Source organism: Centropristis striata, chromosome 5 (genome assembly GCF_030273125.1).
Source record: "Centropristis striata isolate RG_2023a ecotype Rhode Island chromosome 5, C.striata_1.0, whole genome shotgun sequence".
NCBI lineage: Eukaryota > Metazoa > Chordata > Actinopteri > Perciformes > Serranidae > Centropristis > Centropristis striata.
The window spans coordinates 36,906,501-36,921,944 of NC_081521.1; the positions used below are offsets into that span (position 1 = coordinate 36,906,501).

At 44.9% G+C, this 15,444-nt stretch overlaps 1 protein-coding gene across 2 annotated transcripts in view; it reads right to left on the bottom strand.

The window, feature by feature from the left end:
- The window catches only part of camta1a (calmodulin binding transcription activator 1a), a 301,590-nt gene that overhangs the window by 159,769 nt on the left and 126,377 nt on the right, over positions 1 to 15,444 (bottom strand). For both annotated transcript variants that reach the window (XM_059332352.1, XM_059332354.1), the window contains exon 4: positions 6,284 to 6,351. In XM_059332352.1, the coding sequence (XP_059188335.1) occupies positions 6,284 to 6,351 (68 nt within the window). The remainder of the gene's footprint in view (positions 1 to 6,283; positions 6,352 to 15,444) is intronic.

Genomic DNA, 15,444 nt, shown 5'->3' on the forward strand with positions numbered 1-15,444 from the left:
CAGGGTTTAGTGTCTGGACTGCTCAGTGACTCAGGTGTGAATAATACGTTAAGTTTGTGTGCGTGTGTGTGTGTAAGAGAGAGCCAGGGAGACAGAGAGCATAGTGAAGTGTTGGGTCGGTGTAGGGCTGCTCGTCTCTGTGTCTAGGTGGCTGAGGGTGTGCTCTGCTGTGTCTATGGCCCGCTCCATGACAGCCAGCTTGCACGCTGCTCACCGGTGCAGAAGCGCTAATTGAATTAAGTCTTTATTATCAGGCTGCAGAGGCAGCACTTCTCCCCATCTCGGCCCGCTTGGCTGACACTTTCTCCTTGAACACCTGCTTGACATCAACTTCCTCCTCTATTTATTTATCCCCTCTCTCCTGTGGCCAGCCACTGGCTCCACTCCTTACTCCCCACCACCTCCTCCTCCATATTGGCATACTGAGCGAGGCTAGGCCTGCTTGTTTTTTCATGCTGCTTCTTTTATGTGAGCTGTGCAATACTCCTTAGATTGTATAACCTTAGCATAAGAGATCTAAGTATCCTTGACTTCTGAAGTCACACAGGTAAAACATACTATATACCTCAATGTCTATTACCATACAAAAAGGACACATAATAAAAAGGATTAATTCTTTGAGCTGATACTGCCCTTTCTGGCCTTCAGCAGCAGTCCTGGTAAGTGTAGAGGGAATAAAGGCGATAAAGCTAGATGATGTTCTATGTTCTATTGAATAGTCTCCGGTGGGCAAGCTGGCCAGGGTAATATACAGCAGCTGGGATGAGAACTAACATATATCTAGTCCCCTGTCCATTTCCACTAGCCTCAGGCTCAGGCTGCTTCCCTGGACTCGGCTTGGGCATTACTTTAGAGGACAGACAAACAAGAGGCACTATTAAGTTGGCTAGGAGTCTGAGGCCCAGGCACTCGGCCCAGCACTAGCTGTAATCTATTGACCGTTTGCATTCTCTCTCCCATGCCCCAAAACCACAGGACTTTTCTCTGTCTGTCAGTTGAATCCATTGCTCACCTCCCTCCATCTCTATCTGCTGTTTACCCACTCTATTTTTTCTTTTTAACTCTCCCTCGCCCTATGTCAGCTCAATCCCCCTCTATTCCATCTTTCTACCGCTCTTTCGTCTGTTTGCCTAATCCCCCCCCCTTACTTCTTCTTCTCCTCACCCCATCCATCACGATTCCTCCCATCTCCATCTCGACCGTTTGCTTCTCTTATCGACATGTTTCCATTTTCTAAACTGCTCCCGCTCCATCATATTCACTCTTCTTTCGATGGCTATTTTTCATTGTTTCTCTTTCATTCACTCTTACCTCATGCTCTCTGGGTTCACCTCACTCCTGTCCTCTCTGCTTTCCCCGGTGGGCTTTATTTCACCCCGCTCACAAGGCCCCAGGTGGGCATAGCTGTCCTTGTCAGGGCTGTTGACTGGGTGGAAGCAGCGTGGGACAGTGTCCTCCAGGGCCCGACAGAATGGGGCAGCCAGGGGAGAAGTGCCACTATGCAACAAACTAAACTTTTACTCATGATAAGTTGAGATAAAAAAACAACAGAAGAGAAGGACAAGTAAAGGAAAGAGATGAAGCCAATCACATCAGTTCACCTCCCTTCACATTTACTCGACATGTTGCCTTTTCTTTATAACTCTGGCTTGATTCAGTGCCATATGTCCTACTGTCTTCATTTCAATGTGATCTTATCTAATACATCTGTATCTTTTATGCCTTTGTTTCTGTTTCTGTGCCTCTTTCTTTATGCCCTCCCCCACCTCTCTCCTGCTCTTTCTCTCGCTCTCTCTCCCTCCTGCTGTTCCTGTCCTTTTCCACTCTCCTCTGAAACTCTGCCAGCCAACGAGTGCCACAAAGCATTAGGACCAAACACTATCAGACGCCCTTCTAAGGCACATCCTACACATCAGCCCCGACCCCCACTTATACACACATACACAGAAAGCCCACTTCCTCACACCATGTGCCAGACTAGGTGACAGAAACAGAGTTTACACATAGGCCTAGGGAGGTCTTATTCACAGTGGCAGACTCACCCAGATACTACCTCTCTTTTTTTTTTTTAAAAAAGAAGACATATAGTATACACAAGCACTCCATTTCAAATTCAAAACACATCCGCACAGTTTCACTGGTAATTATGTACATGCATGCCATCGCAATGCATTCATAAATGCCCGCATATGTCCTTCTCGCAATACGTTTTTCAAATGCGAAGTCATGCATACGCAGGAGTGCATCTATGTATGTATAAACATGCATACACACAGTCCCCTCCATGTACTTCTCCCTCACTCACACACAATTCACAGGCTACATACACAATAGCAAACACCATACACAAAAGCAAACAAACAGTCATTAGTAGATTTCAGGCTGCCTCTCAGTTCTGCTCTACTCTGTTGTTGGTGTGCCCGCGCCTCTGGGGTGGCGCCGCTGCTGTAGGTTTTAATAAAAGCATTGTCTTTGGAAGCTGTCTAAAGGGACTCGGTTTCATTTTGGAGTGCTGCTGCTGCTGTTGCTGTGGATGTGAATGTGGGAGGAGAGAGGGCTATTGCGCTGGGACGTGGGGGCGGCTAGGTTCAGTGTCATTGCGGGGCCCTCCAAGGACTGGTGCTTATTGTTTGATAGTTTCAATATACAATGCGTGTGTGCATGCGTGTGCGTGTGTGTGTTCAGTGGTCATGTAAGCACATGTATAAAACTGTGTGTTCTAAACTTGTGTAGAAGTCAAAGCAAATGGCTGGCATAGCCCACCACTTCAACACTCCAACAGCTAGAACGAGTCTACTGTATGTTTGGATTTTATGCAAGACAGAAGATAAGACAAATACACACCCAAACACACACACACACACACACACACACACACACACACACACAGTCATCTGGATGTCAGGCGTAGAAGCACTCTCTCCGTTGTGTTTTGAGATGGGTTGCTGTTAACTAGTGCTATAAAACAAACAGTGGAGAAAAGAAACACTAATGTGCGACTGCTCCACTCATGAAACCGTGCGCCATTTAGGGCATGCTCAGGATAACGAGCTATCTCTATACGACACACAGGTGTCCATTACCTCTTTGGGCTGACCAATCTGTGACACCCTCTAGTCAATCGTTTCTCCATCTGTCAGCATACAAACACCTCTGAAAAAGCCCCTCAAGGAGACATTTGTGTCATTTATGATGGACAACGAATGCCTGCTCTCAACAGGAGCTCAATGTAACGCCCATGATGAGGTCAAATCAAATGTTATTGTCGAGATTTGGAACCACATTGTCTCTGTGCCTTCCCTCTGCTTTCACTCTCCTCCCACAGGCAGCTTCAGATCCCATCAGCTGAAGCATCATGGACACATCTTTAAAAAGGCAAATGGAAAGAATGAGTATAGCTATCTGGAAGGATGTAGGAGAGGAAAATCCTAATTGTCCCTTTAAGTGTGTTCCCTCCTGTGGAGTGAAGGTGCGGGGTAACGGCCATCTTAAATCACAGCCCGGCCGCGGCCTTCATTAAAGCCATAATGCCAGGCTCTCCCTTTAATGGAAATGGAAGCCAGCGAGGCTGTGGGTGTAAATTAAAGTGTAAGGCCCGAGTAGGGAAAGATTTCCCCAGCTCTGACAGGTGCGGCCTGAATTAGCTGTAGTGCTGTTCAAGCAGTCAGTGGGAGAACACTGCTATTGATTTTAAGCACTGTTGCACTTCCTATCTGAAAGGGAATGTGTATTACTAGAGCTAGGCACATCAATCACTCAGCATACCACCACTCTCCCCTGGCACGCTTCAGATTTTAAAATGATAAACAAACAGAAACAGACCCAAACAAAAGACAGCACTGGCTGCACGGTTACTGTATGAGCCTGGCTGATGTGCATTAGCCTAGTCAAATACATCAGTGCATGCATGTAATTGGTCCACTTCATCTCATCTTCCTTGTGTTGACAGGATGCCATCTCTATTCGAGGCATGTCCTGCATCGCGTGTCACCTTGGTCAAACAGCTAGCGTCAGCTCCTTGAGCTCTGGCTGCGGCCCACTCCCATGTTTACGACCTGCATGTGTCAGAGTTGTTACATGCATGCGGTGCAGCCATGCAGTGCGGTGCCTCTCCGTGTATGACCCTGCTGCTTATCTCTGCCTCCCATCATGCCCCGCTGACCCTGTCTACAGGCGCTGGCAGGGGGAGAATTAGCCTACTTAGCCTATTCCCCACAGGGGTCAACCCACACACAGACATGCAGACAGCACGCCCACAATCAGATGCACACCCACATGCACCCGAAGATGTGTGATGACAAATGATAAGGCAGCACTTAACCACAGGTGTCCCGAGTTTGACCTTTCACCCGTGACCTTGAGCAGAAAGCTTTTCATACAGAGGCCAGCCGTCAATCATCTCCCATCAATCACACGTATATGATGCACCCTTTCGCTCCCCCCCAACCTCTCCTGGCCTCAACATCCATCACTACACTGTACCCTTTCACTGACATCTGGGAAAACACAAACACTTCACAACCTCTCTCCCTGCCTCTCTTGTCGAGAAAACACACACATGCAGGAGACACACATATCTTGTCTTGCAGTGATGGCTCCTCTAAAACATAGAATGTGTTGTTGTGTTGTCAGGTGATCTCAGGTATACACCAGGGGATGCTCCCTGGTGACATGTTTGCTGAGATATCAGCACCTGCTCTGAGACATGACATGGGGTTGAAATCACTGAACACAGTGGCAGCTGAGACCACTGCAACAGACAGCCAGTGGTGACAGACGGCAGCCATGAGCATCCTGAGGACCATTTCACTAGAAAGTCACTGGATCAAAAGTCTCTCACATCTCACACAAGTGTGAATTTTAGGCTGTCTTGTGCCGGAGGATGCACTCTGACATTTGTAATGCTCTAGCAGCCTTCACAGTCCCTTTTTTTAACTTAGTTTTTTATATTTGTTCCTTAATGGCATATACTACACTACAGCAAGATTACAGCATCTGTACGTACTGGGAAGAGTAATAAAGACGAGTCGATGCAGGCCACATCAAATACTACCTAAAGTTGGTTTCATTTTTGGTGAGTTGTAAAGTAGAGGACATTCTTGATAAAAATATTTAAAAAAACAGGTGAGCCCAGTGCTCTTTTGGCCCATGCTCCATAATTACACCAGAGAATGTATTCTAATTGGCAGTGTCTTTATGCAGAACTATTATCAATGTCCCTCCGAGGCAGCAGAAGAGAGGAGGGGTGGGGAGAGGGACGAGAGGAATGGGTTCTATGTCAGTGAGCCCAGGGTCCATTTACACATGGATGAGGACTGCTAATAATGCCAGCATAGCCAGTCCAGCTTGCAGAAAAAGAGAAAGAAAGGTTTAACATATCGAGCTGATTCCAAATGCATGAAAATGTAAACTTTAGCAAAGGGGACATTGTGTTAACAGGCTGCAGTTGCTGTAGCCGTGAAATGATTGTGTGGTCCGACTAGTGCAACAGTAAAAAACCGAGATAGTCCAAAAGAGGCCAAGAATGTCAATCCCAGAGCTGTCCGTGATGAAGAGATTATCCAAAGCTATTCAAACAAAGAGCTGTCCACTACTGTCAAATGTAGAGAAATGCTATTACAAAGCCACATGCATTATTAATTATTATCACAGATTAGATAATTACATCACAGCCAATGCCGCAAAACCCATTCATTTGCTGACATTAAAAGTCACGTGTTTGCTGAAAAGCCAAGGAGAATGTGTTCTTCATTTGCAAATTGGCCCTATATGTGCAGTATCTGCATGCATTAACAAAATAAATTAATTGCAATGCTGGCACCCATATTCTATTTGAAACATTACAGTAGCTCTTGGCATTTTGTTCCGCATGTGGGTGTAACGTCTGACCCAGACAAACACCTCCAGCTTCGACAGTGTTATTAGTGGAGTGGTGAATGTGCAGACAGATAGGAACACATTAACATAGCATTCAAAGCAAAATGCTGCACCAGTGCATGTCATGGTAATTGGCTTGCTAAAAGGCAATTATTAGTCAATATTAATATTCTATCATTTATCTGGAAACGGGGAACTTTTCTTAACAGCCATCAGCAGCCGTTAATATTAAACATCCTAAACTAAACTTGAAGGAGGCTGAAAGCAGTGCATAAGGGAAATGGTCTTGTAGAAAAAAAAATATGTAAAACAAAAAATGGAAATTTTGGCTCGATGAATCAAATACTTTTAGGGCTATGAATCTTAACTTTTGTTTTAAAAGAGGGCAGAAGTGTAACTGTCTTACCTTGTTTTAGGGGATGTCGTTAGCCATTCTTCATGCTTTTCAAATGTTATCAAGTAAGCTGCGATCTCCTGTGAAAAAGAGAAGAGAGGAGAGAGGCTTAGATATGTCATCTTTAATCACTGTTCTCTTGTGTTTGTAATACATCGGTGAAACTGCTTCATTGATATTCAGACAGTCTAACCAGCAGCACAAACACAGGAAAGACGGAAGCAGGGGCAGTGCCGGGGAGCTCAGGCAGGTAAATGGAGACTGGTAAAAGTAAAGTGAAAGACAGAAGTGGAATGCAGCTGAGGTCAGATCATCTTCTGAGACCATCTTTGTTACGAAAGCTTTGATCAAGTTCTCCTCTGAGGACATCAAGGTGCGCTGAGAAAGATTGATGTCTCTGTGTTTGAGAGTGAGCAGCTTTTAACATTTTTGGTCCGATCCTCCCCCAAATCCCTTTGATCTGCCCTTGACACTCCTCTATGGATCAATCCACTCTTTAACCTTTGAATAATAATTACACGCTAGTCTCACAGTATTGACATGCGTGTGTACTGCTACTTCAGAAAAGGCTGTTGATCTTTTGGAGTCAGTTGTGTACAAAGAGATGCTATAGACACTGAAGTTTAAAAAAAAAAAAAAAAAGCCCAAACTGCCACTGGTATAAATAGAGATACTTCAAACACTTTCATGTTTCCCATGCTTGCCCTGCCTACTGCATCAGTCAGAGTGTAAGGGCGAACACGCTCGACCATACCCGGCCATTTTCTCACCAAACTAATGGGCAGAAATAAAAGCACTTTGGATGCTGGTAGACAACCTAATGATTACCAGCGACAGCCAGCAATTCACTCTTCAGCAAGAACATTTGTCAGCTTCTCAGACTGTTAGAGAGAGCAAGACACAAGGACAGACCTGCTGCCATCTTCCACAAAAATATCTTTTCAGTTTCTAAGGATGTGCATCTCTGCTCATGTTGAGTGTCAACAAACTTTAAGTGTGAATATGTTGTTCAAATATTGTTTTGTCTGGTCTGTGCTTGAAAAAAGCCTCCTCTGGGGCTCTATGTTGTTACTCAGACTGTCCACACGGGGCAATAATGTCCCTGAATACGCCAGCTTTCTCTATGGAAGAAAAAAAAATAGACATGTGGCAGCATGAAGTGATGGCAAAAACTGAGCCAGTTGTTTTCCTTCCTCTTTTTCTTTTTGCATGCACACACACACACACACTCTAAACTATGCATCACCGCAAGACGGCCCCCATTGGCTCATCAAGACTGTGTCACAAGTGTGACCTGGCACAGAGACACAGCAGACTGGCGTTAGCCCATAGGGACGCTACAGGGCGCTGCGGTGTGAGGGGTTCCCAGCCTGGCGGGGGTCCCAACAGAGAGGGGGTGGCAGCATGACTGGCACCCTTGCCTCCAGGTGCAGGCTGGGAGATAATGCTGCGTTGATTAACTTCCTGTTCTCCTGCCATAATGACCGGAGGCAGTGAAGCCATGACAAGATGGAGTCTTGAATTGAGAAAAAGATAGGAAGGGGATGAGGCTGTCAAGAGCAGCTCGAGGCTGCTCCTCTCCTTTATAACTTCTGCTGTATGACAAAAAAACAAAAAAAACAATAAAGCAATGAAAAGTGTAACAATAGCCACAACCTTGTTGATGGAATGAGAAAAAAAACATTTTTTCTTTTGAGAAAGTGTAATGTTAGCTGGGCCAACAACAATTACTATGTTCACAGGGGAAGAAAAAATACAGCTTCACTATTAGGGTCACAACAAAGTTACTTCTCTGCATACATTTGTAAGTAAATTAGACTAACGCAGCAGTGATTAGATTAATCCCTGCTATTCTGTGCTCATTTTGGGAGGGATAAACGGCAGCGGGAAGCTCCTTCAGTGACCTCTGTGCCTGTTAGCACATTGCCCCTTCCATCACTCTTGTCTTTAAAAAACAGCCACAGCCCCAGCCTCAGTGGCAGAGGATGAAATAGGGGGCCGCCTGGTCTCGTATTTATAAAAAAAAAAAAAAAAAAAGTGAGCCTCTACCTCTGGCTCTTTGCGCACCCCTCCCTCTCTGAACAGATGCCAGGGATTATTCCAACCCCCCGACCAACCATAAAGGTGCAATAATCTTATGGTGAGGAAACAAACAAAAACAGACGTGCAGCCATTAAACAGCTGCAAAGAGACAAAGTTTGCATGGGCGGCATAATGAGAGGCTAGCGTGCGTTCAGGTTGAACAAACACGCTTGCGGGTTAGTGCAAGAGGGGTGGAGGGGGAAGCGGTGTGCTGAACACTGATGGTGCATCAAAGTCAAACCAGCAGCTGTCAATGGGCTCTGGACTCTATCTGCTGACCTCAGTGCCTCTGGCCTGCTCTCCCTCACTGGGGAAATATTCAGAAGAGGCCCTCTGTACACAAAGCTCCTACCTATCTCCACCTCCTAGGTCAGAATCCTGCTCGTGGAAGGCTGTTTGTTCTTCCTTCCTTTATGCCTCAGCCTCCCCATTGACATGATCTTAGCTGGGGTTTTATCTGAAGGTGCTGTTGAAATATACCAGTAAGTGCTGTTTTCTGCACAGCCTAAATTGAGGCAAACTCCTTCCAAGCCTGATCTGAATAAATAACAATCAGCGCAAGCTACCAGTGAACCAGAGAGTGAGTATGAGCAATACCTCCTCTAATTGACACGGTGGTTTCAAAAAAGGGCCTTTCATTTTCCAGGGGAAAGAACAACCCGGAGCTGTTTGTTGTAACCCAGCCATCTCATTTGTTTCTTTTGTCTCTGTAAAAGCTGCGACACACTGTTAGCACAGGGGGCCGCCCCAGAACATGACGGAGCAGTCTAGCAGTTTCAGGGCTGATGGAGATGGAGAGCCGAGAGCAGTTATGTGTGTGTTTCTGTCTTCCGTGTTACAATCAGAGGGTCTGATTACTGGTTACCTGCCTGGGCCTGGCACGTTATTAACATGCTCTTCAGGAGGTGTCACTCCTGTACTCATCAGTGTGTCTCCCCTCTAGTTCTCTTTTCACATAGCCTCCACATATCTTCTCAAGTCTGACTTTGACTCACTCTCATTTCCTTTTTTTCCCCTCTTTCCCATAACTGCTGAGGTGAAAAGGAAAGCCACCGTAAGAAAATTTTCATTTTGAGATGACTGGCTTTTACTGTCTCGCCTTTCAGATGATATTTTCACTCTAGAGGTACAACATTTTCTCCAGAGAGAATCAGCTTTTGAAATGTCTACCTATTTGAAATTGGAGATGACACTAACATATTCATCCCATTTCACTTCTTTGCACGACGGAAGGGGGACGTGGGAGCAGGAGCAATAAACTCTGAGAAAATAAACACTATTTGACTTATCTCGCTTTTTTGATTGTGGCAAAGTTAGTTGTAATGACAATTTGAGGAGCAGATGTTTGTAGGCCCGATCAGACGGATTGCAATCGACCCTCTTCCTTTCTTGCTGCACAAAAGTCAGTCAAACATGAAGCTAGTGTTTGATGGAGATATTCTACGGTAGAGTCACTGTCCCGGGATGACCTGAGGCTAGATTGTTTTGCTGTTCCCTCTGATTCTCTCTCTCACTAGCAACTTTGATTTATGGGAGAAAAGCGAGGCGTTGAGAGGACCAACGCTCCAGCATTTGGCTGACAGACCTGATCACTTGAAACAACTGTCGCTGTTCCATTAGAAGGAGAGATAGGAGTCTTTTGGCATTATCTCAGGACGCATCAGACACCTGTCTCTAAACACCATCCATAATGTCTCTCCTCTCCTTCTGCATCCACAGCGCATTTGAGCTGACAGAAAATGAGAGGTGGGAGCGATGCACAGCTGGGAGGACAAAACCCTGAAGCACATTTCCTTCTGTGCCACCCCTACATTAAAATACCAACAGTTACATCATTGTCTGAGAATTTAATCTCAGTTTTTAAAACCCAGGATTTACCAGACACATTATGTAAAAACATGAAGAACTGACTCATTCTTTGTGAGCTCAGCCATTTAAATCTTCATCTCCCCCCAAAAAAGGATTCCACAATTACAGCATATGTTTGTCCATTACAGTATTATTCCAGTTATACTGGTGCTCTAGTGACACTAATGAAAAGGCACTTAATGAATAGCTGTATTAGAAAAACTAACTTTAGCAACAGTATTGATTGCAGTAAAAGCTTGAGCTAATGAAATGAATATGAGAGCAGGAAGATGTGAAAGAATAGATGGAGCAAAGTCTGGGAAGAGAGAAGAGTACAGCGCCTCCAGCCTGCCTCGTGGTGAAGTCTGGGGAATGCATCCTCAAAGCTTTGACCTTGCCCTGCACTTGAAAGCAGGAAGTGGATGAGAGGGGGCCAAGGGATGGATATGGTGAGAGGAGCCCTCCCTGATGACCTGGGTTTTGCTGTGGAGTGCCAGGTCATCTGATATTTCCTCCAGGGCAGCCCAGGAAACCAACCTGCCCAGGGCCGGGCACAAATGGACTGGCGGGGATTTGCGGAGGGGTGGAGGGGGTTTGCTGAAGCTCCGGGCTATCACGAGATTACACCAGAAAAAATTCAAATGCAATTAGACACAGAAGAGATAGAGACTGGCACTAAAGAAAGGGATGGAGAAAAAGGGTGGGAGAGTTACTGAAAATGGGAGAGGATAATCAAAAAGGAGAGCGAAGGAACAAAGTTTAAAGTTTTTTTTCCCCATGACAATGATAAATGCATTTAAAACAGGAGAAGCGTGAAGGTATGGTGATTAAAAAAAGAGCGCTTCGGTTCGATTCTGCAAGCAGAAGCGCCTTTGCTGAATCATTTTGGGCTTTTTTTTTGTTTATACTTCATGAATTCTTAATGCACTAGCAATAATGTATCACACACTGTATCTATGTAATCTCATATGGCCATATTACTCTTTTAAGCTGGGGGGAGTAGTGAGGGAGAGGGAATCTATTTTAGCAAGCTGTAACCTCTAGCTAGCCTTTAAGATGAGCACGGCTCATAATAGGATGCAGTGGATCTGCTATGAAGGCGAACGGTCAGGACAGAGGGAAAGTGAGAAGGAGAGACAGAAACAGAGACGTAGGAGAGTGAGAGAGTTGAGAAAGTGAAAGTAAGCAACAATAGAGTATGGAGCTGTTGACAGCTGCACTTGGCATCTGTTGAAGAGGAGTGAGGCTGTTCTACGAGTCCCTGTGCTGGGTTAAAAAGATGCCCTCTCCAGCATACTGCTCATTAGGACCTGCATGGGGCTTCCCAGGGATGGCCCATACTAAAAGGGAGGGGTGGAAGTCACACTGTGTCCACTCTGTTGCTGCACTGTGAAGGAGCAACAGAGTTGTTCTGCTCTACCTTACCCACAACCACAAACCACCCTGTGTTTTGGCAGCTGATCGATTTAAAAACAGAAAGCGCATCATCATGGCTGAACAACATCCTGAGAGCTCACAAAAATGTATTTTCACGCATCACCCAGCACACGTGTAAACCTTCACCATAAAGGCCCTACCGTGTGTTTAAAACATGCCTCGAGAAATTTTGTTCTGTTTCTCCATCTGGCTCCTCAGTCCTGTGGCCGAGCTGTCTCTCCGCATACAGCAGGTGAGAAGTGCGAGACAAGCCATCCACTGCCCTACATTATACATAGTTCTGGGATCAATTTGGCATTGATCCTGGATAGCTTAGATGTTTTCCAGTAGTTGGTCAATGCCTCTCTTCACATTTCCGCTTGGCATGCTGGTCATAAGACTGTTCTGAAAAAAGGAGGCACTCTCTTGGGGAGCCTCCTCACGCTTCTCAACGCTGCACGCCTCCCTGCTCCCACAATCAATGTAACCCACAGCAGCTGCTCCGCCAGCGCTCTCCTTTTTGTTTACTATATCACTTCTATACACTCTTTACTTTAATGCAAACAGAAGACTTTGCAATAAGGAAGAACAGTGGTGAAGGAGGGGTCCTACTCCAGGTGGGGTGAGATTTTTACAATGGGCTGTACCTGCTAACAGTGCAACTTAAATGTATCAATGCAGTATCAAAGTATTGCCATTGATACAGCAAAGCTTGTGTGCAATGTTTGCAATGCCATGCACTCATTGAGCTCATTTGATCACACATTTGTTGCGGCCTTTATAGTCACTAGATCTGAAGCCAACTAAACACCTATGGGAGATTTTAGACAGCACTCACCACAATCTATCTATATGTTTGGAACAATAGTATTTCATCCCTCCAGTAGAGTTTCAGATATGTAGAATTTCTGCCAAGGTGCATTGAAGCTATCCCAGTGGGTTGGTGTGCTTCAACATTTGTCACACATCTGTGTATTATAAAGGCAGAACAAGTGTTCAGCAACTAATTAAACAGCCGACTTGTCAAGTAGTCCCATTCTACTATTCTTAAAGTTTGTCAACTTTAAGAAATAGTCAATTGAAAAAACAATTAAAACCCACGATTCTACCAGCACCAATTAGACAAATACAGCAGCACTGCTGCAGAAGAAAAGTTGCTTAATTAGGATTAGCAACAGTAGCTTCATCAATTAACTGAGTAAAGAACTAGCTAAAGAGAAGTCGTTTTTTTCTGAGGGACAGTGGGGGACATTTTATTTATTTGAATTGATATTCCCAAATTTCAAAGACATTATTTACAAAATAAACACAATTAAAATATAACAAATATCATAATCAGACAATGTTGATTCCCACTGCTCTGCTGGGCCAGCTACAGTAAGACTAATTTGTGGAAAAAGGCATTCATATAATTTATCTATGTTACATCAAATATCATATAAACATTTTAGTTATTATTGCTTTTTTGAGTGTGTGAGGAGGCAGAATACTCCGATCCCCTTCCCACCTCCTTTGCCCCGGTATGAGAAGCTGCAGCTATGTGGTGAAGGGAAAACAGGACAGACAGAAAGAGAGAGACCAGGAAGAGGGAGCTGGCATGAAGCAGGATTGTTTGGGCTTTGGTGCCATGGCTGCTGTCTCGGATGTTCGTTGAAAGGATGTAATTATTTGGCCTTGAAGGACTACAATGGTCAGCCACTGACAACACAACTGTCCGTGCACATCCTGCATTTATATGCATTTTTATGGAAGTACTCTTGTGTCTATGTTAGAACAGAACAGAACAGAACAGAACAGAACAGAACAGGGAAGATAGAAGAGAAGCAGCAGCAAAGACGGAAAAGAAGAGAGAAGGAGAAACGTGGAAAGATTTGTCTTTAAATGAGCACAAGAAAAACCTGGAGGACTCATGAGAAGGGTTTATGTGAGAATGTTCTGAAGCATGTGGTGTGTTCGGGACACACTGTATGAGAATTGGACATAAAGTTGACTGAGATGAAATACATCCATCTTTGTCAGCCATAATTAGGCAGCATTGTGACCCTGTGGTAGTTGCTATAGATGTGTGTGTGCCTGCTGATCTAAAGCCCATATGGGACCGCCTACTGCTGTACCCTTGAGAGATGTGTCTTGTGTAATGATTCCTTTACACCTCTCTCTTTTTCTGTCTCTCTTTCCCTCGGGCTCTAACTTCTGGCAAGACTTTAAGACGTGTTGGAGGCTTAGCGGAAACGTGGAGCACTACATTAGTAAACAGGGCAAAAAGTGTGTATCTGTGTGCACACGGACGCATCGTGGCGCGCTGCAGGGCGCGGCGGGAAGCAGCCAGGTTCACTTCCTGGCGCCCTGTGGCTGTCTGACCTCTGGCGTCTGACGCTGCACGTCCTCTTCATCATCTATGCAGCAGGATGTCTGTTCCCCCCTGCTGACAGCCCAACCAAGGAGAACGGAGAGTGGCGGAGCCTCCATGATGCTGACCTTACCCCAGCCCCACTGCCGAGACTCCAGGCTGTTACCCCACTCTGCTGCTGAACTTTTCTCCCCCTTAAACCCAACTTCTGTCCACTAAAAGAGGGGAAAAAAACAGCAGGAACAGTCAAACTTACTAGAGGAGGTGGTTCACTCTGTGTCTCCTCTCTCTAATTCTTTACTGTATGTCTTCCATTTGACAGATGCTCTTGTTTTGGTAGACAGCAGATATTGAAAGTGCCATGTCATATTGTACACCCAACAGCCGCCAAGTCTGTTTGACTCCAAATGTAATTTCACAATTTGATATAGAGCGCAGACATAAATGCTACATTTGTTGCTTTCTTATGCTTTGTGTGAGAAAGATATTGCAGTGAAAATCCACTGAGAGGGCATTAAATGTCATCTAAATATAATTGAGGTGTGATTTCTCTCTGTGGAGACATTGTAAGAATCTAAGCACTATATCCTCAAATATCACCCAAATTTTCCCAAAAGTCAAGGAGCGATGGTATCACGCATAAATGAAGTGACAGTGGAATCTAGAAGGTCACCATTCACTTCATATCAATCAACTGATGTCAACTTTCATTTTAAGGCTCCTGCTGGACCAATCCAAAGAGGGGAGGGGGGGGAGATGAGGAGAGACTCCCCGTCTTCCTCAAAAGGCTCAAATGAGCAGAGTTCTGTCTCATGTGAGCCTGAAAGCCTATTTATTTCAGGCTCCAGAATCAATTAATGCCTGCATTATCCTCTGAATTCCCCTATTCAGTGCAGCCAAATGACTGGGGCACCCTTGCATGAAACCAATTTCTAACTTTCAATCCAAGACACACCCCAGAACCACCTACAGGTCTTCCTTCAAAATTGCAGTCATCTTTCACCACGGAGTTATGCACAAGTGCCTATGAGCATGTGGTGCAAATGTGTGTGTGCACGCTTGTATAAGTAGCATGCTGTGCTGAGAGTATGTGGGGTTATGTAAAGTTTATAGTGTTTGGTTCAGCCTGTTCTCAATATGCAGCTATAGTGAAAGAGCTCTTAAATCGCAAAAAGCAGAATGTTCTGACAGGAGAACAAATTGTGACACACAAAATGAAGCCTGCTCACCATGTTAAAGGCGGGAGGAGAAGAGGCGAAGCAGAGGGAGGAGGAGGAGGTGGACGAACAGAGAAAGAAGCAAGAAAATACACTGAAGAAGAGATAAATTTAAAGGGACAGTTCACCCCCGAATCAGAAATACATATTGTCCTATAGTCAAGTTTTAAAATTTACGTATATACCAGCCACTTTATTACACTGTACACCTGTTCAACTGCTTATTAACACAAATATCTATATAGCCAATCACATGGCAG